Source organism: Cavia porcellus, unplaced genomic scaffold, assembly GCF_034190915.1.
Source record: "Cavia porcellus strain 051 isolate PalLab524CR breed Dunkin Hartley unplaced genomic scaffold, mCavPor4.1 scaffold_16, whole genome shotgun sequence".
NCBI lineage: Eukaryota > Metazoa > Chordata > Mammalia > Rodentia > Caviidae > Cavia > Cavia porcellus.
This window is the reverse complement of record NW_026947499.1, coordinates 67,246,279-67,272,853: the sequence shown is the minus strand read 5'-3', so window position 1 is coordinate 67,272,853 and position 26,575 is coordinate 67,246,279. Positions and strand designations below refer to the sequence as shown.

Genomic DNA, 26,575 nt, shown 5'->3' with positions numbered 1-26,575 from the left:
AATCATTGAAAACGGTGCTTGAAATACCCATTTCTTGGCTCTTAAGAAGACTGCTTTATTAATATGTTTGAGATAAAACAATTCACTTTTTCATGTTTGTTACATTTTTATTATAACAGTAATACAAGTTTGTGGTATTATTGATAAGCAAAATGAACTAAAAAATCCTCATTATCTCAACCCAAAAATAACTGCAGTGACTGTCATAGAGGAATTCATGCTGCAGCTTCACATGTGTTTCTTAAGCTCTGCATGCACATAGCTGATTACTCTTTGGGAAGACTAAACTGTTGTTTATTCCTTCTGGAGGTGTTGAGCATGATCTTCGCTTATGTCAACACCATGTATAATCACTAATATTAATCCCAGCAGCACTGTGGGAGAAAATAGTTAAATGTGAATATCCTTGCATGCTCATTAAATTGAATGTTTTTCACGAGGTCATTGATTTTTTACTTCTTTCACAGATTCTCTCTTGGCCTATTTTTCTAGTAGAGTCTCTCTCTCTCTCTCTCTCTCTCTCTCTCTCTGTCTCATTTTTGAGAACTGAATGTCTATTAACAAGTAGTTTCCCCAGCCACTTGTCTTTTACTATATTTCCATTCCATATTACTGGTCCCTAGGAAAAGGGTCAATACACTAAGTGAAAGTCACCCCTGGGATGCACTCCTCCTCCTCCTGCTAAACTGAGTCAATGTCATGAGCTAGAATGGCTTTGGGAATGGAAGCAAATACAAAAGCAACCAGCGGAATATTAATGTCCCATTGAAAAGAATTTTCAGAAACAATGGTAAAGTCAGAGTTTTAAATTAAAAGATTCCCTAACATGCCTTTGACGATGATTACGAATTCATAAATAACAGGAACACTTTCTTTTTATTCTTGAGTATCATATGTAGCCCTAGCTATAAAAGAACATACTATGAAGTGCATGCTAGCGCTGGCAGTTGGACTCGATAGCTGCAGTTCTCAGTACGGCTGTTCTAAACTATTGCTGCCTTGAAGTATTTATGGAATACATGGAAGTCATGTATAGCTGTGCCCCTTAAAGTCAGTAAAGAATGAGCACTTTATGGTTTGGTAAGTAAGAAGTTAGCTGGGGGCAACGCTGAAATTCTTTCTCCTTAGAAATGGAAACTATAAAGCAGAGGAAAGTGAAACAAATGGCAAAAGAGGAAAAAAGCAACATAGTTGGGAGAACAGAGAAAGAGGAACAAAGAAATAGATACAAAACAAGAGACTGAGAAGTGGTGCTTAGAAGTAACACATGCTTTAAAATTATTGTATCCAAAGTATCAAAATACAAGGCGACATTCCACTATCTTTTCCATTTTATTTAAGTAGGGCATTACAAATAAGGGCCATTTAAAAAATATTTTGCATGGAGTTTATCCCTCATAGGATAGGAAATAATTAACTGTGTCTTCCATGGGGCATGAATGTTGAAAGCAGTATATGTTACCTTTTAAAGTTGTTCCAGTACACACCCACACAACTATAATAACATACTGGGAGACAGCTAAACTGGGTGTTAGAAAGGCTACAAGTTGTTTGTTGCAATGTAGAGTTCTGTCAAATTCCCCTTTTCAGATATTTGTTCCCCAGTGGTAGCTTCAGGAACAAAGGGGAAAGCTGGCCATTTATGATTGTACTAGACATAAATAAGTAAACAGTGTTTGGCTAATGGTTGTTTTTGTTGAAGTCACTTTAAGATTTAATAAAAAGAATTGGGTAAGGGACCTAAATCGAAAGATAAAATAGTTTGTTACTATGAAATCAGCCTAGATTAAAACTCTTCCCCGAAAGGAAAACAGAAATGTTTATTAATCTGAAATAATTTTTGATTTCATTTATCACTCAACCTTTTCCAAAATTTTGTTTGACTTAATGTTAATGACTAGGAGAAGCAACATTTTGAGATAGAAACAAGGTAAGTTTAGTTCTTTCATAAATATGTGTAAGATTATGAAATTATTAAAATGTTTATGCAAATATGAAAAATGAAGTTGGTTTATCTGTTTAAAACACAAACTGCCGAGAAATTGTGGGCTTCCTGTAAGGCAGTGTTGAATCTTAAAAATAACTGGCTCAATCAACTAAACAAAAATGGATGAACTGAACAGTCAGAAAACTAAAGTCTAAAACCTTAACTAGCAGTTCCAAGGTATGTAAAGCACAGTTGCTCAGCAAGAGAAAAAGGCAAATTGGGGAAGGACAATACTTTTAAAATGCAGAATGATCACCAATTTGCACCGCAAGGGTCACATGACTTCCTGTCTCCTTGTGCCTTTCACCAGAAATCGGTGATGGAAGTCAGAGGAGACAGAAGCGTATCAGGCACTTTTAAATCCTGACACATAAACATGGCTTGTGTCTCTGCGGATGCGAATTCCTACACGGCCAAGTATTTTAATTAGGATACAAACAAGTTGAAACCTCACCAGTTGACACTTGAATAGCTTCACGCCAATGAAGTGAAAAATGAGCTGTTTAAAAAAAATGTTTGCATAATACTTTTGTGTTTTGCTAACCCAAATTTACTTATTTCCTGATTTCTGAATCCTCTGTGTAAAGTTTATTATTCCTGTAGTTACAAGGTAACTTTTAAGTTGTAAAGTTTTCACCACTAAGTTTTAATGGTTTTCACTAGCATGGATCCGTAATACAATTTATGTTATTTCCGCAACTGTGTCAACACTAAGAATAAAAATCACGTTTTCAAACGCCTGACTTACCTGTCTGAAAATGGCTTTATTTTTCATCACACACATACATACACTACTATGTAAATATATGAACATAGATATACTATGAATGTATATATGCCGACAAATAAGCATACATGTATGTGTCTAGCTATTATACACACCTATATAAATATATACACACACATATAATTTTTTTTATCTTCATAGGCATCCACTCTACATAGAGACCTGCAGAAAGACATCGCTGTCCTGTCACATGGTCAGAGAGATCCCCAAGAGTTTAAAGAGGAACATTCGTAGCAACAATGTATGGGAAGATACTTTTTTAAAATTCTGGGTTTTGACACCAACCAGTACACTGGAACATGTAAGAAGGCGGGGATCCTCTCTTGATAAACTTCCTACAAACTGACATAACAGTGAAAAATGAAACATCAATAGCACCCCGTTTTTTAGCTCAGCGGTTACAAAAGCAGAGATCTCCCCGGGAATATATGCCACACGCCCTACTTGGAAGTCACTTCTTTCTTCGCAATCAGGCGTGAGAAAAGAAGCGTCCACATCCAACCATGGTGGAATCTGGGGAGCTGTTAATAAAACCCCCCACTGAAAGGCACGATTTGGGCTCTCAGGCGACACCGCTGGAATTCGGGGAAACCTGCGAGCGACTTGGCTGCGAGGTCCTGCGGAGCCTTCGTCCCGAGCGAGTGGGAGGGTCACCCTGCAGAGACTAATAAGGGCAGCGATGCGTCCCCGGTGCCCACTCGCAGGGAGCGCGCGGGCTGCTCTCCGGTGGCGGTGGCGGTGGCGGCGGCGGTTGCGGTGCCGCAGCCCAGGAGGGACTCCGCGGCGCCTCCGCGGGGCTGGGACGCGCACCGGAGGTAAGTGCCCGGCCCTGCGCCTCCGCCCTCTCCCACCGCCCGGCCTGGGTTTCGGGTGCCTGGCGGGTCTCGGCTTTTCAAGAAAGAGCAAAAACTGCGCTGGCCGCGGCAGTGTTCCGGGGGCCAGATGCGCACACCTGCCGGCCCGCGCGCCAGTGGCGCAGGCTGGGGACACCTCGCCGTGCCGCAGGGACAGTGTGGCCCTGCCGGGCGCACGGCATGCGGCTTCCTGCGCTGCGCCCGAGCTCCGGCGGCTCTCCGGGCTGTGCGTGCTCGCGAAGCAGAAGCAGCAGCAGCGCTGACGCCAGGCAGAGCAGGCACACGTAGTGCGGGGTTCAGGGCACAGAAACTCGCCGCTCGCGCGGGGTTCCGCTCCGCCCGAGTCCGGAGACGCTGTCCAGCGGAGAGGGGCCGCGGCAGAGGCGGAGGCTGCGGTGCGCGCGTCCGACCTGCGGCGTTTCTCCCCAGCGCGGCCGGGGTCCGAGACTCGGCCCGACCTCTGGAGCGCCGGACCCCGCTGCGCTGCACCCCGCAGCCTGCGCTGCACCCCGCAGCCTGCGCTCCCGCAGCCACCCTGTGCCCGCCGCCCCGGCCGGGCGCAGGAGGCGGAGCCGCGCAGCCCACTGGGGCGCTGCGAGGTCCCGGAGAAGTTTGTTGGCGCGGAACCGGGCACGCACCCCACGCGCTCGCCGCTGGCAAGCAGGCGGGCGTGCAAGCGAGACCTGCCTGGCGCAGAGGTGACTGAGGGAGCGACAAGCAGGCCAGAGGGTGGGCGGCCGAGCTGGGGAACGGGCCGAGTCCTGCGGCAGCCCCAGAGAGGCTCCAGTGCGCAAGAAGGTGGAAGGAAAGGGCTCAGGAACGCGCCGCCAGGCCCGGGGCGGGGGCTTCGTAGCAAAAAGAGGGGGTCCCAGAACAGTGCAGATGCGCCGAGCTTTAGGATTACCACCCAGGGATTGTGGCAGCCTGTGATCCAGAGCCGCAGTTGAGGACTGGGAGATCCTGGAAGGACAGGGCAATAAATTGCGCCGCCTTTCCCACCTCCCCATCCCAAGACTACTTGGTCCCAGCTTCTCTACGCAGGGCAAGTCTGGGGAGGGGAAAAATGTGAGGATGGAGAGCTCTTTAGAGGAATTTCCATTTGCTTGGTTTTGAAGGGGCACTTTAATTCCCCCTCCCCACATCCTCCAAGAAAAGAGGTAGAGAACCGTCTCCTGCACGTACCAAGATGATTCCAATTCTTTAGGGGATTAAAGAAAAACATCTAGTGGGCAAAGGCTATGGGACCCTCTGTAAGTGGAGAAGTCTTTGCTGTGTGCTTGCCAAGGAAACGCTGAGCTGTTGGGCTCAGGTGCTGTGCAGTGGAAATCCCCTGCCTTGGAGGCGGGGGCTGGCGGAGTTCTTCAGATGGGAATATCTCCTCAGGGTGGAGAAGAGGAGGTAGCCGCCAGGGACCGAAAATTAATTCTGTCCCCGGAAGACAGAAAACCGAGACAGTCACTGGTGCACACTTCCAGGAGACTGTGATCTCCAAGTGGTCAGAAACGTACATGAGGTTTTCTGGAAAAGGAAGAAGATGTGGCAGTAAAGCAGAAGAGTGCCTCTGTGACGGACAGGTAAGAGAAATATCAAAAAGGTGGAAGAAACCAAAGGTAATTATCTCTGTAGCTGCGTCATAGTTGTCATAGTTATCTGAGGAAACCATCCCAAACAGATGGAAACCCACAGTATTGTGCAGAAATGAAAAATTTCCATCTCCTTTCTGGTCTTCAGTTTAGTCTCTCCTGCGGCATGTTTGGCCCATTTTTGGAGGCAAGCAGAAATGCTCAGTGGGTACAAAGCAGCTAGATCTAGAGTCAGAAGAAGATATAGCAATAGAAGCCATGGCTAATTGGCATCGAACTCCAAATGCAAGTGGAGAAGGCATAAACAGACATGTAAATAAGCAGGGCTGTAAAGATGTTAATAAAAACCCCTGAAAAAAATGCTAGAAGAAAATAGAACCAAAATAAATAGGACCAGAACTGGCTTACTTGAGGCCCGCCCTGTTGAGGCATTATATCTTAATCAGATGGGAGTAACCAGGTTTAGGAGAAGGGAGCAAGCTAGAGAGCATTTCAGCAGGAGGCATGGTGTGTGTGTGAAGGCTCAAAGGGGAGACAGAGCAGTCATGTGCATGTGCGCCACAGGACCCAGAATCCAGGCAGGGGAAACCTAAGATGAGAAAGCCAGACAGCACCTTGGAGAGCAAGACTGGGAAGTAGAAGCTAAGAGACTCCTTTCAGGGCATCAGTGTGTAGAAAGAAGCTCGTGGAGTGGGAAGTTGCATATTGAACCTGATGGAAAGACTGTGAACCCAAGAGTGTACCAAAGCTGTTAATCTGTGCATAGGTTGTGAATCAAAAATATTCTTGGCCCTCCTTTGAGAGAAATCAAATATAATCATAAGGTTGTAAGATTATTCTATCACAAAGTTAGCTATCATAGCCCACTTTGCCAGTGAGAGGGAAATTAGGAAAAGTGAAGGAATGAGCCAAAATGTACACATATATTGGTTTAAAATTTTAGTGGACAATGATTCATTCATAAAGATACACCTGTGGAAGCAGATCTAGAGAACTGCAACCAGAAAAAAATGTAGGGCAGTTACAATGGTTGAAATTGAGCACCGTGTCAGAAAACTTGATGGAAATAACTGTGATTCAGAGAAATCAGTCAATTAAACCATCGCATTGTGGAGAATGGAGAGAAATTATGAAGCAGCACTGAAGGGATGCTGAGTTTCAGGAGTCCTGGGAAATAAGCACAAGGTTTGAAGTGACTGATAACATAACACAGACCCAGGAAGAAGTGTGATGGAGTTGGTTGGGTGTAAAGTGGCACAAAAGCCAGGATTCAGGGAGTGTTTTCTGTTCTAGCAGTCAGTTCAATAGCAATTTGATCTTTTTTTCTCACTAACCGAAATGATGTGCAATGAACTATCTTTTAGTAGTTTCCTTATACTAGTTCTCTGTAATTATATTTATATGTTAATCCACACATACATGTGCATATCCTTCAATCAATGCTAAATTTGTGTCTGATCTACTAGTTAAAATTCTAAATCTTTGTTTAATTTTTGCCCAAATATGTTACCTTAGACCATATTCATCCTAAACATTGATCTTATGCATACTGGTTAAGTTGTAAATTTAGGGACACAGATGAACAGTCTTTTTAAAGATGTTCAACAGAGAATGAAGAGAAAACTACTGTGAGTGATTGCAGCACAGTGTACATGTGCTAAGGCAGAATGGCTGGGTGCTCTGCAGCTCACCAGGCAGTGGGGAAGTATCTTGCCTGGGTCGTTTCCCCAGATTTCACAGAGGATGTGGCACTTGAACTCCATGTTAAAGATAAAGTAAGAGATTTCAGAAGGTCAGGAGACACCGATCCCCCAATAAGACGTGTGCAGAAGCATGGATGTTTAATGCAGAATGAGTAGTTTGATGGAGTAGAGTTCATTTGCAAAGAGCTAGCAGAACATCAAGATGGGCACATGAGTTACCCCTGACTGTCAAGAGCCATGAGTGGATTTCTTAGGAGAAGACAACAAAAAGTCACCAGAAGACTTGATGGAGAACACTATAGGGTGACTCAATAGTTATCTTGGCAATTCAGTTCATGGGCAGCAAGATTAGACCTGGTAAGGAGGTGAATGAACATTGGGTGAGGATGAGCAAGTTTGTACGGACTCACAAGTCACTTTGCAAATAGAACTGATAGATGTTAGAAGACATCTTATGTGGAGAGTGGTTATCACTGAAGGTAGTTTTTGAAATTTCTTGCGTTCTTAAGTTAATGATGATGCCGCTAACAAAATATGAAGATGAAGAGGTTTCTTAGAATGCGATGACAGTGGGAAGTTTGCCAATGTTGCCAAAGACTTCTGCAAACTTTTTTCAGTTTCATTTGTCCACTTGATGATAAAACTGTAAAATAATTTTAGATCCAGATCTAAACTCTTGGGGATGTTAGTGTAATTATTGACTAGAGCTTTAGCTTCATATGTATGACTTTCAGCTGTGTTTTCACTAATAGTTGTAGACTCTTCTATAGCTTTCCTAAAGATAGAGTCTCAAGATTGGTGAAAGAACAGATGTGTAACACCTGTTGTTTTGCTTATTTACACAGTGCCTCACTTTGTAACACTGTGACTGGATTTTCTTGGTGGTTATGTATAGGCATACTGGAAGACAGTCAAGAAGCTTTGATTTAAAAATCAACCACCTATGAAATAATATATTTCTTTTTTATTAATAATGTTCTAAAAATGTGGCTTCACACAGTCACTTAACAAGTTAAAACTGTGTTTTAAAAAATTGAAATGTTAACATTACTCATTTAACAGGCTACAGAAAATGAATCATATTGTTTTCCATTTTCTCCTCTTTCTTTTCCTCTACTTGTCCTCTTTATTCTGTGTTCTGTTTTGGTGCCAGTTTTAATACTCTAGTCCTTCTAATAAAAGTTTGCAAAGATGCATGATTAACTTTATGAAATGTTAAATGGCATAATAGTAAAACCATTCATGTTCAAAAGGTGGTTTTCTCAATACTTTGCACTGGGGAACCTCAACGTCTTATCTAGAAAGCCTGTCATTCCATCTTTTTCCCTGTGTTCTGCTTTCCTGTCCCTCATGTTGTCTGTTTCTCAAAGATACTGTGTTTACTTTTAAACTCTCTGTATCAAATTCAGGCCCACTTGAGAAAGAGAATCAATATAAAATATATGTATAATTATATAAGAGATTTACAGCATGATTGAGAAGAGTCCCTGTGGCCATCTGTGGAATCAGGTGGAAGCATCCAAAATGGCCATCTGCGCAGGGAAGAGCTGGAGGATGCTGTAGCAGTTGGAGTTTGAGGCCTGGAAGCTCACTGCAGAGAGTGTATGTCTCTGTTGGAAAGTCAGAGTCTCCACTGAAGCCTGAAGGAAGTGGAAGCCAGTGTCCAAGGCAGTGGTGGAGACTGGAGGGAAAAGAGGCAAGACTTCCTCCTTCTTTTCCCTGTGACTCCGTCTAGGCCACGAGCCTATTGATCAGTGCCACCCACATGCAGAGTGGGTCTTCCCTTCTTCATCTGAGCCCTCTACTTCAGTCATCTGTGACATACTCAAAGCTTTACTAACCTTCTGGGTGGCTCTTCCTCAAGTTAAACCGACCATCATGATTAGGGGTCGCACTCCCTGATCAGAGTGACACCAAGAACTTCTGTTTCACTTGCTGTGTTTCTCCCAATGTTGGACACATGGTGAGAACATCATTCTGTTGAAGGAACAAAACATTAAGATTCCTTTTTGTTCCTTCTGTTCTTCTTGTGTTTTCTGTACACAAATAAATGTTAATAAGGAATATTTTTAAAAATCTACGGCCTAATTCAAAAATTCTTAGTTTTGACAACTGCCTTATGAATTTCAAAAGGTAGATTAAGGAAGTTTATAAGGGACAGTGACTTTATTTTTCATTCCTCTACCCAATCATTATCCAAAGCTTCAACAATTGTCAAAGGATGGGTGAAAATAGTAAGTTAGAGGTAGAGGTCAAGGCCAGGCCTTTGGCATCTGTAATCTCTTTGTTGCCATGGCAATGAGAAGTTGGTTGTAGGCAGTGCTGTCTGGGTGATGTTAGAGAGTTCACAGGTTGCATCACTGTTGTCTGCTGAAGCACATTCACAATTACTGCTTTGACATTTTGTGGCGCTAGGAAGAAACTCTGATTTCTGACCAGGATTTTGATAGACAAAGCTGAATATTTAAGAGGAAGCTTATGTGATAGTTCTGACCCCTGTACTAATAGTAAATGTGATTATGCAATAGCAAATAAAAAACGCTTTTCAGTCCAGCAGACATGGATTTGAATCTCAAGTACTGGGATCTCTCTTTGTGATTCAGTGTTTCCCGTCTGTGCAGTGGGGACCAGATTCCTACTTTGAGAATATTCCTTGATCCCTGGTCTGAGGGTCTGTGTTCGGAGCCCTACATTTTAGAAGATCTTGATATAGCTTTTTTGTGGGGGTAGTATAAGAGGTCTAAATACCCTATGTCCAAATATTTGAAAGTTATAAATCAAACTGGTAACATTGATAAAGAAGAAATGCACTTTTTCCTTTTACATGAGCAATTACCTAACTCAAAGACCTGAAATCACAAATCAAATCTAGAACAGAGTAGCATGTGGGAAGTGAACTTCCCTAGATAAAAACTCATCTCTCATTTTTTCTATTTCTTGTTCTATACACACTGTGAAGGGTCTCAGTCATGCACCCTGCCAATAAGTGTAAGTTCTAGATATGGCAAATGAGTCATATCCCCGCCTCTCAAAAGTCTGAGTTCTGTCTGAGGCAGCTGCACATAACCACCCCTTTGCCTAGATGTGCTCACAACAGTGCTTGGTCTTCTTGGTATCATGGACCCAAAGAGGATTTCCAGATGCTATTTATACAGGTATAAGCATCGTTAACCAGAGAATTTCATAATCTTGGATACTTAAGACCCAGTCTAGAAGCTTGAGGTTTGAATGGTGTTATGGTTTATGTCTGTGGCCCCCAAGCTTCATGCCTTTGCATTATGCATTTATGATTGGTTCATTGTCCAGCCCTTGCCTGGGAGTGTGAGTGCTATACCTGCACCATTTGGAAGAGCCAGTTTGTAGTCCTTTGCTGATTAAGATGGGACTTTGGGTGATTAAGCGCCACTTTGCTGATTAAGATGGGTGGAGCCAGGATGTGATGTAATGGCAGGAAGAAGGTGTGTCTTGCTCTTTGCCGGTTCCTGTTTGCTGTTTGCAGCCACCATGAACTGCGGCCCAGCCATGCCTGCCTGACTTGGAGCCAACTAAGTATGCACTGAAATCTCCAAAAATTGTAAGAAATAAACCTTTCCTTTCCCAACTTTGGGCATCCGGTATTTTGTCTCAGTGATGAGTAAAAAGTAACTAAGACAAATGGGAAGACTCTTTCATTCCTGTGAACTTCTAACCCTGAGGGCAAATGAATACCCTTGATGGTTTTGTAGGGGCCAACACTGAAAATACCTTCCACAGGCATTAAAGATCTGACTTTTAGTGCATTTTTAGGTGGATATGAAGATTTACTTTAAGACTTTGATGAAAAAATTTTTAAGTGTTCCTAGTTGATAGAGTACATTGCCATTTAATCCAGATCTGAGAAACAGAAACCACAGATAGTAATCCCATGTTAAACTATACAAAGAAAAAATAACCCTTGAAATATTACAAAGAAGTACCTTACAAGAAATAAAGGAAATATTAGGTCATTGTAACTACATATTAAAAAGAAGTGTATTTTTCTGTATCTCAAATTTGTAAATTGGCATTTTCCTTAAAAATTTGACAAACATTTATTTAGTCTCCATTTTTCTAGGTATGACACTGGTCTCTCAGGATACAATGATAGATGATACAGCCCTGATCTCTGTCCTTAAAATACTTAGAGTTTAGTAGGGTAATAAACATGCGTACATAGACAGCAAAATCTGAGCTACAGAGTGATGGGACAAAGTCCCATCTTAATCAGCAAAGGACTACAAACTGGCTCTTCCAAATGGTGATATTTAAACTGGAAGGTGAAGGATGAAGAGGCGCTAGAATGCTCCAGGATAAGCAAATAGCAAACACAAAAACTTTGAGGCTGAGAAGAATCTGGCAAGTTGAACAGAATATCTGTGAAGATCATGGTATCAAATGATATTAGAGAGGTGCGAAAAGTTCAAATTATTGAGGGCTTCTAGATTATACAAAGACTTCTGGATTGTATTTAATGTACAGTGTGAAATGATTTAATGGTTTGAAGCAGAGAAATGACATGATCCAACCTTCATGTCACTAGAAAAGATCATTAGTATTGTATAGAGAATAAATTTGATCGAGTCCTCAGGGATGGGGGAAACCAGTCGTTGAGGGCTTTAAACTAGTGTGATGTAAACTAGGAGAGTAGCAGAGAAGGAGAGAGAAATAGATGGACTTGAGATGCATATAGAGTGACACTAACATGATTTTACAGTTTGGATTTAGGATATGGAGGTAAGAAAAACAAGAATCAAGGTGATGGTTGGATTTCTGATTTCAGCATACTGTCTTTTACATGCGTTTCCCTGTTTGTTGTGGCAATATTCAAGATTTCCCAGATATGCAACTGGCATGAATGCCCTACAAAAGATGAATGAATAGAGAAAATGTTGTTTTATAAATAGTGGAGTATTAGTCAACCCAAAAGAGGAATGAAAACACGTCATTTACAGGAAAATGGATGAAACTGGAAGACATCATGTTAAGCAGAATAAGCCAAACACATGAAGACAAATATTACATTTTATCTCATATGGAGGAATACTGGAAGCATCTTTGTAAAATTCTTGATTCAACAACTTTGTTCACTGTCTAAATAAGATGGTTGTAACAAATCTTTCAAGTGCAAGAAGTCCTCAAAAATTCTAAGCATTTTCATCTTTTACCTTGCAAGTCACATTCTTCACATTTTATCAATGATAAGTATAAGCTAAAGTACCCTCCTCCCCACACTAAAGTCTTGTGTGCTCACAAGTGGGGATTTTAGAAGGTGATTGGATTCTTAGGGGTGTGGTACTCCTCAGTGGACTAATTTGAGGAGGTTATACCTGAATGTACTGTCAGGAGGTGTAGCGTGGGCAGAAGCGGCCCTGGAATGTGACTAGCATTCTTGTCACTGGCTCCACTCTTCTCTCTGGTTCCTAGGTACTATGAGTTAAGGAATTTTCACGTGCCATGTCCTTTTTCCATGCCATTTCCTTCTTGGAGCCAGCTGACTATTCGTAGACTGAACCCATGACCCAAGGAAACCACTTCTCCTTTAACTTGTGGGTGTCAGGTATTGTATCCTAGTGATAGAAAGTGACTAACATATTTCAGGCCTACCTTGCACAGAAGTCTTTTTTCCTTCTTGTTTAGCAAAAATTCATCTTCTAAGCAGTATAGTGGTGCATGCATACCTTTAATCCCAGCACTCTGGAAGGCTGATATAGGAAGATCGTAAATTCAAGCACAGTCTAGGAAACCTAGTAATTTAGTAAGAATCTGTTTCAAAATAACAAAATTTTAAAAAGAAGCTTACATGATAGCTCAGTATGAAGTACTAGATTCATCCCTAGTTCTACAAAGGAAATTTTTTTTTGCATAATTGCTGATGTTTTTATAGTCAACTGACATCATGTGACCCAGGACAAGTTCAAACCTATTGTTACCTTAAGCATTTTACTGGGAGACAGTTATTGAGGCTGTAAAGAGCACAAGAGGAACAAGCTGTGGCTGTGAATCAGTTTAATTTGGATTATTAAATTATAGATATCTGTGTGACAACCTAAGAGGATGAGTGAACAGACAGCTGGATACAGACTAAAGTTCATAGACAAGGACTGGATTGGGCATATACCTTTTAGAGTCATCGCCTTACAGGTACTATTTAAAGCTAAGGGAATGTTGAGTTCACCTTGGGAGATACTATAAAGAGAAAGGCAAGAAGGCTCACAGATGCCATTACTAAGTAATCAGGTAGCAAAACTAAGGATTTAGGAGTGGGAACAATGAGAGCGCAAATTTACAGAAGGAGGATATGGGCAGCTACTGGAAAATACTGAGACAAGTATTTCAGGTTCTTGCTGAAGTTGGTGAGAGATATGTCACTGACAAGATGCAATGGCAGTCCTTCAATAGCTGGAAAATTTTGTCAACTAACCATAACATCTCAGACATCGAACACTTTGGATAAATGAGGTATAAACTCAGTGCTACGATCTTCTAAGGGACTTAGGGAGACCGGAGGTGTTGGGATTGAATCTGTTTGCTCATTGTATTACAGTTGTCTCATTCTTTGTTACTGCAGTTGATCTCAAAACTTCAGTGAATATAAATTTCTAGAGTACTTTGGTATGTCTGTGTTTTTCAACTAGAAAATCAACCTCAGGCTGAAGAGACAACTATAACTAACTACAAGGTTAATTATATCTTATTAGTATGCAAAGCAAACTATTGTAATGGCAGGTACCTTTAAAACACAATTAGTATGTTCCAGGTCACATACCATACAATTCCATTTATTAAATAACACCCTACTGTTCCCACTTTGTGCATGAGTAGATGAAGGCTTAGAAAGTTCTACAACCAATTATGAGTGCCATAGTCTCAATATAGAACTAACCATGGAACATAAATAGTTTTCAACTAGTAGAAATTGGTTAAGATAGAATCTCAGGTTCCTCTGAAAATCAGATCAATATTTTTAGTTCATTTATTTGAAATGGAATTAGTTTCTTTAACACCAACTGATAAGAAATAAGAGCTTGGTTAACTTTGCAAAGTCATGTGAAGATTGGGAGTATATATAGATGAGGAAATTAAAAAAAATAAGACATAGAATTAGCTATTTGATATGTAGTACCACACATACAATTTTAATATTGTGATTACTGCTTCTAGCAGTTCACCCAGAAATATCTAAAATCTTGAATTACTTGAGTTAATTTTAAGATGCTGATTGCAGGGTATTTGGCATATGCAGAATACCAAAGATTGTGGCTTTAGTTTTTCTAAAAAGATTTAATTCTGATACAGTTTAGTCATTGCTATGATTAATTCTTTTGTACTTGAGTCTACATTAAACTTTGAAAGATTGTTAGTAAGTGGCAGAACATCTGTTTGCATATTTAGAACTCTTAAATAGCTATTCTAATAATACCACAATTGTTAAATACTCCCAGGGAGATATATTTTTACTTGCAATTTATTTCCTTTTTAGTTACTTCACTGTAATAAAATTAATTAAATGATGATAAAGTTTTCTGTTACAGGGACTTTATTTACAAAATATTGTAATACCTGTAGAGTAGAAAGACAACTATAGGAAGTAACATATCAGTGTTAAATATGATGGCAATAGCGGGCTCAAGCAGAGTAAGCATTACCTACATCCATTTTTCTCTTTGAACGAGATTACTTTTCACATATAATCATTCTAGAAAAAGTAATCATTTAAATCAGTAATAGCATAGTTAAACCTATGTGGCATCATTTAAGTTGAAAATAGGTAAAACTAATATTCAGAAGACAAAACAAAATTGTGAATAACACAATCATATTTATAAATATGAGTCATTACAGATGACACCAATAAACTGCATAAAAGTAAAAAATCTTTTGAGTATCAAAGTACACAGACAACAGAGTGAAAAGAAAATGTGTGGAATAGGTGAAAATATTTGCAAATTATAAATTCATAAGGGCTTAATATCCAGAACATATAAAGAACACCTAAAATTTAATTAACTGACAAACAACTAAATGAACAAAATGCAAAGTATTGGAGCAGATATTTTTCTAAATAAGATATACAAATGTCCAAAAAGCACATGGAAATGCTCAACATTATTGATATTAGGAAAATGAAAATTAAAACTGCAACATCCATTAGTATGGAATCCATCAAAAAGAAACAAAATAACTCTGGGAGCAAATGGAGAAATTGGAAACTGCATTGTTGATGGGAATATAAAATGATGCAACTGTGTGGAAAAGAGTAGACTACTTCCTCAGGAAATTAGAAGTAGAATTAGCAATTTTCTTTTTAGCTATATACCAAAAATAATTGAAGGTAGAAACTCATATAGATATTTGCACTCCCATGTTCACAGTATGATTACGCACAATGACCAAAAGATGAAAGCAATTTTAATGTTTATCAAGGATGAATGGGTAAATTTGCATATGATGGAGTATAATTTGGTCTTTAAAAAAAACGAAAATTCTGACACATGCCAAGACATGGATGAATTTTTAGATTATTATACTGAAGTAAATAAATACAAAGATTTAATAATTATACTTGTTTGAGGTAACTAAAGTAGTCAAATTCTTATAAATAGAAACTAGAATAACTGCCAGTTGATGAGGGAGAAGGCAATGGGAAATTATTAGTGGACACAGAATTTCGGGTTTGCAAGATGGAAAATGTTGTGGAGATGCATGATGGTGATGGTTGTACAACAGTGTGAATGTACTTAAGTCCAGTGAATCATAACTTTAAAATGGTTTAAAATGTAAGTTTTAAACCTGTTTTCGTAAATTTTTTTAAAAGTAAAAAGTGATTGTAAGTAGAAAGATACTTAAAATATTTTTTTTTTTTTTTTTTTTTTTTGTCTTTTTCATTTTTATCGGTACCAGGGATCGAACTCACGACTGCCTGCTTTCAAGGCAGGCGCTTATGCCGCTGAGCTAAATCCCCAGCCCCAATACTTAAAATATTTAAAAGACAAGTCCCTGCTTGTTAGCCAGCTGGAGCGTGGATGGGGAGAACCAAGATGGAAGCTAAGCCCCTGCCTGTGAGCCAGCTGGCTTGCAGGGTGGGGAAAGGAGAAGAGGCTAACCCTAACGCCCACCCTGGGTACAACCAGCTGATTTAGAGAAACTGTATTAGTTGATTTGCTTTGCAATCGTAAACCTGAGCAACTATTTAAAGGACAACAATATGCAATATAGTAACTATTGTAAATTTCCTACTGCTTTATTACTGTTTTGATTCATTGCATTGCTGCTATTTATTCCCTTTAAAATTAAATTTTAAAAACGGAAATATTTAAAAGAAAAAATTTAAATTAGAAGAGGCTGTTTTGATATTGATAATTAACTACAAAACTATCTGAAAATATTTTCTAAGCTGTTGCCTAAAGATTTGTTGATACATTGTTTGTCATTACATATACACTGTATTATAATGGTATATGTCCTACCATTTTATTGAATATGAAGCAAAAATGTGCAAATGTATTGTTTTTTAGTTATGAAAATTTGCAGAACATGATAGCAGAAGACAACAAACTCAGTCTGCTTGTTTTTTGTTTTTTGTGTTTTTCTGTTGCAGATCTGTGTCCACTTGCTCATGTGGTTTCAAGGCACAATGCGGCACAGTGGCTCTTGGAAACTTTGGCCTTGGGTGGCACTGCTCCTGCTTCCTGCTTCCACTTCTGTGACAGTCAGAGACAAGCCAGGTATCTAGGCCACCCCTTTGTCCAATTGCCAGATGTTATTTATAGCTCTTAAGTTATTTAAAGTAATCATTAAAACAAATTGTGTTAAGGTCGAAGAGGCTATGGATTAGATCCACTGGTATAGAATAAATAAAAATTCACTGTTTTCTACTGATCACCTTCACATAATTTTCACTGAAAATTTCTAAAAGTGACCTCATTTGTTACATGTGTTTTGCATGTCTAACCTTTCCTATCACTTCTACAAGTGCAAATGTATGTATGTTTGTGTCACTGTCTCTTTTTCCCTTTTAATAATTACTTGTCCAAATTGTTATGTGCAGAAACTCATCACTAATTAGGACTAACAAAGATATATGTAATCTTAATTAAGGGAAAGAGAATAGGAAAAGAAAAAAGAATTGTCGTTTGGTTATTTGTCAGTTTTGTAGTATATCACACAAGGAAAAAATATTCGTGGGTCTTTTGATTACCTTTTGAACTAAATACGCAATATTCATTTGTGAAATTGCTGAGTTTATCAATCTTTTTATAAATATATCCAAAGGTTTAAAGATCATTTGAAACATATTTTTATACCTCTGATTTATAAAAGTAATTATTGTATGTGGTTACTTTGGAAGGCTGTCATTGAACATTGAGTATGTATACATTACTGAAATAGTGTACTTCATATTTCAAAGTTGAGTTAGACACACTGAAGAAGTCATCTGCTAGGGAAAAGAAAACTCAAATTCTCCTATTAAGATGATCACATACAGTGCATTCTGATAGTAATCACATGTGATGAGGTATCCTGACTTTGAGTCTTACCATATTCTTTTGGATCTTTTTTAGTAATTGTAACAGAGATAGACACTTGGCTAGACACAAGTTTGAGAACACATAAAATAAAAAGTCACTTATAAAGTTATTACAGAACTTAGTCTTTCAGAGATTCATGTCTTTAAGCTTTTACACTAATATAGTAGGAGATTCACTTCTTAAAATAATCCATGTGAAAGTTTAAATATTCTATTACTGTATAAATGATATCCTGTGGATGTCATACAATCCTGGGAAAGAAACACTTTATTTATTGAGAAATAAATCAGCAGGAACTTCAACTGGCTATGGTTTTTAAAAATAATATGGCAGGGGAGTTTATTCTGATAATGTCGCTACTTTTCTAAGTTTGTGTCTTTTTAAGAAACAGGATGTAATGTGTCTTACAGTTTGAGTAGGGGAACTGGCTTCTTCATTAGAAAGGAGGGTGAGTCTTTGGGTGAGTGGGATACATTTTTTTGTCACATGCTAGTATATGTGATCAAGGTTCTGGATGATAACAGTAATTCGAAGCCTTTATGTAAATAGTTCACCACGGTTTTAGTGAGAACAGTGAGAATCACCTGAGGTATTGATTCCTGAGCGCCCCTCTCAGAGACTCCCATTGTGTGGGCCAGGCTAGGTGGGATTTAGTCACTTCCATCTTTACCAAGCTCCCCAGATGGATTTAATGCAGCAAGTCTGGGGGAAAACTCTTGGAGAAACACTCACCTTTGGGATAATTAACTGGCATTTCATTTCTCTTTCTTTCTCAACTGGTAATCTGGCATTTTGTGCCACTAGAATCCTTTTATTTTATCGTTTGGTATTTTATTTTACTTCCTGCCTTTATTAATTTTTTTAATTGGGGAAAAATATTTAGCGTGGTATCTGTCCTCATGACATATTTTTGATGTATAAAGTATTAACCACAAGCATGATGATTACAGCATCTCTCTAGGACCTAATCATTTCATGTAACTGAACTTCCCTATGTTGGAGTCCTCCTAAAATGTTCTGCTTTTGCTGCTAAAAGTGTCTACCATCTTGGTTCCTTAGTTGGGTTATATTGTATAAAGAACCACCAAAATGCATATTTTCTGGTCTTGTTTGCTTTACCAAATTAATCTATTTGATTTTCCTGTGAACATGCATTTTAAATTAATCTGAATCCTAACAAGAGTCACACAACATGTTGGGACTACAGGAAATTAATGGAAAATACTAGTAGAGTTGCTTTTTACCATGCCATTTGGTAGAAGGTGCTCATGAAGTAATACATGCTGAACACACCATGGAAATTGCTGCAGTTCAAGTATCGCTGGCATTAATTGAAAATGTCAGCACAACATTGTTGAGGTGATTCTTGACGTGTGAGACGCGCTGGGCACGGCCTGGTGGGGGCTCTTCTTGTGTCTCCGGTCTTGTGTGTCTGATTCACAGTGCAATCTTCCCTTTTTAGTTTCCTCTGTGCAGACCTGTGTGTGTGGTCACTCACCATTTTCCGGAGGGAGGTGATTACATCTAAAAATAAAATATAACAAATCTGAGGGAGAGGCTAGGGTTTCAGCTTTGGAGCCTGTGAAGTTGTCAACAGTTTACTGTTAAATCTAAATATATGAAGGATAAGTTGAGTCTTGTAATTGCTTTACTTTATGGTGTGTTTAATGATTATTTGGAATAGTTTCCCAGATGGGGTGGAATTCAAGAATATAATGGGTAGATTCAATAACAACTTGAATTTTAAACCCTTTGAGGTATAAAGAATTCAGTCATTTCATATTCCTTTATTAATTTCACTGTTCCATTGACATTATGGAATAAGGCATATTTGTATATTTTCATACTGCTAATAAACTTGAGTGCCATAGTTTCATTTCTGTTACTTGTCAAAGGGAAGTGGGATTGAGAATGAGAATTGCATTGACATACATACACTGCTAGGTAATCTTAAAACTTGCTGTAATCAGTTGCTTAAAACTGTTTCCTGTGTGATATGCACCGTCTATCAATTAATGAGCTTCTTCTATTTTCCTTACTGTGTTTTCAGACACAAGTATTAAATTACCCTAAAAAAGCGAGAACCAAAAACCAGAGGTAAAAGAAAACAGGCTAACCTGAGATGACTGAATGCCATTTAAATAATAACGGTTTTAAGCTTATATGTTATACTTCCTGTAAACTATCTAACTGGAACTGATTATAAACATGGATGGAAAACTGAACACAGAAACTCTACTGAAATAGTTTCCTACTAATTTCCACAGAAAGTCTTCTGAAAAATGGCTACTTTACTAGCTAATAGACACTTTACTCTTAAAATCAGAGCAAAAGTATTGCTACTATATAGAGAATTTTCTTTTATAATTTTAAGAAATCCTAGACTTCAACATACACAGTACCATGTAAAAAATCCTAGTATTGACAACTGTACTTAGTAACTCCTAAATCTGGAAAATGAAGGACAGCATCACAATGATGAGGTAAAGAATATAGCTTCTTGTATAGCTCCTAAACAGGTATGTTCTTTTGGAGGAATAGATTTGGATCAGACAACAGTGAAGGTGTTTCTGTTAACCTTTGTAACTTTCCTTAAAAATACCTCTTCCCATTTTTTCTTGTTTGATCACACTTTCATATCACTTTTGTTATATTCTAGTCCAGTGCACTTTGCCTATTTTTGTAAATCATTGTTTTTCTCTCAACCTAGGTTACTAGATGTTCGTTTGTAAGATGTATTGGCAAAGTCTGAAATGCACAGGGATCCTTGAGGGCAACTACTAACAATGAATGAAACAAAGAGACCCAATTTCCCTTCCATCCAATAAGAAGTCAACTTTAGCCTTTAAAGAAATACCTAAAAGCTATTGTCCAACCTAAAAGTTGTTCCCTATCTGAGGTAGATTGTTGCTCTTTTCCTTTGTCACCAGTAGTCTGGACTGTTGTCATGCTGTTGATCATGACAGGTACGCTGTGAACTTCGTCATGATAGGGGAAGGAAACACTTCACCTCAAAGCACTTGAGATGCGATTGATAAATAAAACATCTATCGAACTAGGCTGATTTGAATTGTGGTTTTACAGGTAGTAATTGCATAGATGTTACGTGTTTCTGGGGATACTTAGAAACAGGAAGACCAGAGTGTGTAAAAAGGGAAGAGAAGTGTTGCTGCTGCTCTGTTCAGGGGACAGTCCTTGCTTTTGTACACCCAGGTAGTCTCATTCATCCTCAAGGGTTTAGGTATGATGTTTATGTGAGTCATACCCAAATTTACTTCTCAGTCTGGACTTCTGTTCTGAGTTCCATATATCTATTTATTTGATAAAGGATTTTTAATGAATATAAGTTTTTGTACGTATTTACGGAGCATAGTATGATAATTCACTACTTACCAGTATATACTGTACAATGTGTAATGAGCCACTTAATTAGAATTTCCCTCCCCTTAAATATTTATTATTTCTTTGTGCTGGAAACTTATGGACTCCTACTTTCTAGTTCTTTATAAAATTCAGAACAAACTGTTGTGAAATATGGTTACACTAGTTATGCTGTAGAACAATAAAATTAGTTTCTTCTGGAGGGGAGGGTGTATGCAACTCAGAGGTAAGGTATTTACTTAGCATGTGTGAGACCCTTGGGTTACTCCTCAACACCTCTGAAAACAGAACAAAAGAGCTCGTTCTCCCTTTGTGATGATATTTTGGTAACCATTATCCAAGCTCCAGCCTCCTTCAGGCCTACTTTTCCCAGCATCTACTGACCACTTTTCTACTCTTTACTTCATTGAAATCAACTTTTGTTTAAAAAAAAAAAGCTTCTACATATGAGCAAGAAAATGAAATATTTGTCTTTCCGCGTCTGATTTATTTTACTTAATATAGTGTCTTTTCAGTTCCATCTACATTGCCACTGGCAACAGGGTTCCTTTCTTCTTTATGTCTGAGGAAGAATTAGACACCACATTTTCTTTTTCTGCGTATCCGCTGATGGGAATCTTGGTCAATGCTATATTTTGGCTATCGTGTAAGAGCCACAATAAGCACAAGTGTGTAGTAATCTCTTCTGTATGCTGGTTTTATTTCCTTCCGTATGTGCCCAGGTGTGGTACATTTAGGTCGTATTACAGTTCGGTTTTTAGTTTTCTAGGAAAACTTCATCCCCGTTTCCATAAAGGCTGTACTAAGTTTCATCCCATCATTAGTGTATGAGTGATCTCTTTTCTCTGCATTCTTTCCAACATTTATTTTTTGTCTTTTTGATAATAGCTATTTTTAATTAAAGTGAGGTGACATCTCATGGTAGCTTGGGTTTGCATTTCTCTAATTATAGTGATGATCATTTTTATTCACATTTTTGCCATTTGCATGTCTTCTTTTGAGAAATTTAGATTACTTGCCTACTTTAAAGATCAGATTATCTGAGGTCTTTTCTGCTGTTGGGGGTTTAGAGTTCCTTGTATGTGGTAGGTACTAATCCCTTGATTTTTTAATTGTTTGCAAGCATGTTTTCCTGTTCTGTAGGTCATCTTGTCACTCTGTTGTTTCCTTTGCTGCCCTACATATCCATTTAGTAACTTTGCCATTCGAATTTCTAGTGGCATCTCAAACAGCATTTCAAATTCCTCCTCTCTCATCACTAATTTGCTTTGTCTTATTTTCTCTGATTGGATTCATTTTAATAAATGAAGCTATTATCCATCTCGACAAGTCAAGATTCCTTCCTACATCCAGCCTTTTCTCATGTCTTGCATTTTCTTGTATCTCAGTTCCCTTCCTTTCTTCCATTTTCACTGTTAGCTTTTTATTCCAAATTGTCATCATATCTGGCCTCACCAAGCGAGGGCAACAAGATAGAGTGACTAGACAAACAACCACTCTAAATCTCAATTAAGGTAAACAGTGGATTTTTAAAAAAGAATAAGTGTATTTCAGATACTGCTTGGGTCAAACTTACATTTAAAATACTTTGGTTGTCTCTCTGACATTCGAATTTGAGGAGTCTTATATTTTGTTTGCTGTATTTGGCAATGCAGTAGAGATAAGGGGAGGAGAGGTTATCTATTTATAGAGGATCAGGGAAGGTACCTTATGTATGAACATTTAATCTGAGACTGAGGGCGGTGAGAGGAAAGCATAGGAAGCCCAGAAAGCAGTTGGCACCATGGCCCTGGGGCAGAGTCCTGCGCCACAGAGGGGAGGAATAACAGAAAAGTCCCTACGACTGGAGTTAAAGGACGGGGTGAAAAAGGGCATGTGATACGAGGAAATGGATTGGTGCTTTGTGTGTTGTCAAAAAACCCCTGGTTTTTAAAATTTATTTATTTATTTCTGGTGAGGGATTTTACCATCTAGTACAGAGGAGAAAAGTTGGTTTGTAGGAAGTGTGTTTTATTTCAACTCTGCCACTGAGTGGCTCTGTGATCTGTGTCTCCTGGACAACTTGTACCCATGATTTGAAGAGATAGTAGCGTCAAAACTAAGAAGAAGTATGTGTTTTATCTGTAGGTAGCCCAGATAAAATGCTGATATATGCAAAGCTGACCAGGCTGCCTGCCTTGTGTATCCTCTGGCGCTTTGGATACTCTTCCAATCCCCAAAAGTGCTTAGGTTCTTCAAGCCATGTAGGAAGGGAAGTGGATCTGGTAGTCACTGACTTCTTAGTATCATTTTGCTAAGGACATCTGTATTTGCTTTTGAAAAGCAAAGCTGACTGTGGCTTTTATGCGGTGTTATCTTTTGTGATGAAATTTAAATCATTGCTTTTGAAACGTTCCTTTGAGATGAGACTTTGAGAGCATGGTCTCTGTCTACTTAATGCCATATTTATATAGTTCAGTCATATCTGTAGCTCTTGAAGGCACAGACACCTTGCCAATATTCAAACAATTTGGCATATCCACCTTGCTATACTCACTTCACTCTTCAATGCCTTGGCATTTTTTATTCAATGGATTCATAAGACTTCATGCATTCAGATTATCGTGCTTTAAAACGGACCCCCAAATAATTAGCATTTAGTTTTAATTTGTTTTGTTCAGCTTTTTACAATAAATCATAGGTCCTACAGATATGAAATGGCATTTCATTGTCATAAACTAGAGATTTTTAATGGAGAAATAGATAAATATAGCTAGAAATACTGAATTCCATTCATTTCAAAGCGACAGATTTATTGCTTTGACATCATCAAACATTCATTGAGTCCTTAGAAGAATTTAAATAAGGAATATACTGTTTCCAATTTGGAAATATGCCAGCATACCTTCCCCTCATTACCAAAGTGTCATAGTGGAAAATATCTTTTCACTGTCTTGAAATTTGTTTTGCCACTCATCCACTGATATATATACACACACATACATATATATATATATATATATATATATATATATATATATATGTATGTGTGTGTGTGTATACGTGTTTTTATAAATTCATATACATATGAATTTATGTATGAATGTATACATGAATTTAATCTTATTATAACCACATAGTCATTCATAGTCATTACAAAAATTTAATCAGAAAGTAGGTTTTTAAATTTTTATAGGAATCATTTTTAGCATAAATTATTTTCTCCTAGAAATGTTGTTTTTTTAAAAAATTGAGTTATTACACAAACCAAAATCAATGAATGAATCAGTTTGGTGGAGTTTTGCATATGTATTTATAGACCCATGTAACAATTGTTCTAATCAAAGCATACAACATTTCCAGAATCTTAGATGGTTTATCTGCATTAGCTACAGGTGACATTCTATCAGTCACCTGTAGCTAATGCAGCCACTAATCTGAGACAGTATAGTCACTAATCTGAGACAGTTTAGCTATGAATGCTCTGGAACTTCATATAAATGGTGCTAGTGAATATGCATTTTGGGAAGAATGATAATTTTTCCACTTAATATAATGTACGTGAGGCTCATCTGGTTGTTACATGGGTCATTAGTTAATTTTGTTTTATTACTATATAGTGTTTTATTGTACATACCACAATTCATTCTCTTGTTGGACTAATTTTTGGGTTGTTTCTGGATTTGGGCTCTTATAAGTAAGTACATTAGTAGTTTAACTAGTAAAGTATATTTTGAATAGGAAAACTTATTGGTGTAAAGTTAACTCATTTCTTAGTGTCAAATATGTAGAAACAGAGTGCTAAAATAATGCTAAAATAATAACAGCAGCTAATACTAACAAGTACTCACTGTATATCAGCCCTATAAATGCCATACATAAATAATCAAATGAAATCCTTACAAATACATTAGATGAAGGTAATATCTAATCTTCATTTTACAGAAATTCAGTAAAGTGATATGATTTACTTTTATTTTCATCTTATTTCTGATTGTATTGGGGCATTCAAATATACTTTAAAAATCTAGTGTAATCTTGGTGTGATGGTGCAGGGCCAGAATCTTAACACTCTCTGAGGTAGAGGGAAGAAAATCGAAAGTTCAAGTCCAACCTAGACAATTTAGTGAGAACTTGTCTCAAAATAAAAATAAGAGCTGGTTCTAAGGGGCTGGGGATTTAGCTCAGCAGCATAAGCGCCTGCCTTGCAAGCAGGCAGTCGTGAGTTCGATCCCTGGTACTGATAAAAAAGACCAAAAAAAAAAAAAAAAAAAAAAGCTGGTTCTATGGCTCAGTGTGAATGTCTTAGGTTCAACCCCCAAAAACAAAAAATAAAAACAATATTAAAAACATAGTACAAGTAACTTCTCCTTTTTTTAATAGAAAAATCATGTCCTGTACTGATGACAGAGGGAAGTCAGTTTACACAAGACGACAGAAATAAACTTGCGGTTTCAGGTAAGCGTCATAATCCTTTGTAAAGAAGCATTCTTGGAAAATTTTCACCAAATATGTGAAACACAGTAGGATGATTCTTTGGCACTGCAACTCAAGATCATAACAATGACATAAAAATTGTAACAGAAGTACTTTAAAACTGTTGAAAGCAGAGTTCTGTGTAGTTTAATCTAAGATCAATAACACTTCAGCCTGTTGGAGAAAAAAGTTTCTTAAAATTATAAAGGTTGTGTGTACAATAGAAATTTTGAAAAAGGGAAATCTGTGAGAAATAAGACCTTACCGTGCATATATTGTACTACTAGTATAGAATCCCCAGTTTTCTCCTCCTCCCCTTCCTCCTCCTCCTCCCTTTCTATCTCTGTCTCTGTCTGTGTCTCTCTCATAGATAACATATGGTGCATTTAACTTCCAAGCTTTTCTCATCAGTTTATATTTTCTGAATGATAATTTTCCTGTTTAAACTTCAAATGAATATCTCTACTATTTTTGTCTAATTTTGATTTACTTTTCAGAGATACTTTAACAAGCATCTGTGATTACGTACTTGGGGTAATCCCTAAGGCAGTGATAGCCCAAACTGCAACTCCAAACCCATTTTATTTGTCATAAACAGACCCAAATATTGAGGTGTTAGTTTAGGAAAATCACAACTCATACAACTCGTGACGTCACTGCAGACAGTGTTCTGTGTGCCTTCTGGGGAACATGGGTTTGCCACTGCTGTCCTAGGTCAAAGGAAATTAGTGTTTGAGTGCTTCAAAATGTATTTGTGATTTTTTCTTTAGGAAATTGGCTATGCATTCTATTCGCAAAGTAAATTTCATCTTCTGCTACTCGAAAAGGAGAAAAAGTCAAGAAATTTTGCGCAAACTGCAGGATTTTATCTGAAGTGTTCATCTGTAAATTTATAAATACACACAACAAAAAATCTAGTTTAAAAGAATAATTATTTCTAAAAGTTTGTTGAGTTTAATAAAACTGCAAGATTAAATAATTGTTACACTTTACAGGTTTTGATTTAGGAAAGAGCTTTTCTCTGAGACATGCATTTTGTGAAGGCGATAAGACCTGTTTCAAATTAGGAAGCACACTTCTGATTAGAGACACTATGTAAGTAAAATAATTTTTCTTTACATTTTAATAATATCACAAAAGCTGTTCTAGAGAGATTGTAAACCATTTGTTTAAAAAATACAAAAGATTCTTAATAGTGTCATTGTAATGTGGATGCTTTAACACGTGCCATTTATGTATGTGATGTTTATAAAATTTTTTACACTCTGGTGTTTGTTC

General features: G+C 38.0%; 1 protein-coding gene across 3 annotated transcripts in view; it reads left to right on the top strand.

Annotated features, from left to right (window-relative positions):
* Positions 1 to 3,001: 3,001 nt before the first annotated feature.
* The window catches only part of Col19a1 (collagen type XIX alpha 1 chain), a 305,188-nt gene continuing 281,614 nt past the window's right edge, over positions 3,002 to 26,575 (top strand). The window contains exons 1-5 of one of the 3 annotated variants that reach the window (XM_013142233.3): positions 3,665 to 4,326; positions 5,012 to 5,202; positions 16,531 to 16,657; positions 25,205 to 25,279; positions 26,293 to 26,392. In XM_013142233.3, the coding sequence (XP_012997687.2) occupies positions 3,717 to 4,326; positions 5,012 to 5,202; positions 16,531 to 16,657; positions 25,205 to 25,279; positions 26,293 to 26,392 (1,103 nt within the window). In that variant the 5' untranslated portion in view covers positions 3,665 to 3,716. Of the gene's footprint in view, positions 3,590 to 3,664; positions 4,327 to 5,011; positions 5,203 to 16,530; positions 16,658 to 25,204; positions 25,280 to 26,292; positions 26,393 to 26,575 lie in introns of those variants that run through there. The other 2 variants (XM_005007610.4, XM_003478284.5) reach the window with 2 other exon arrangements.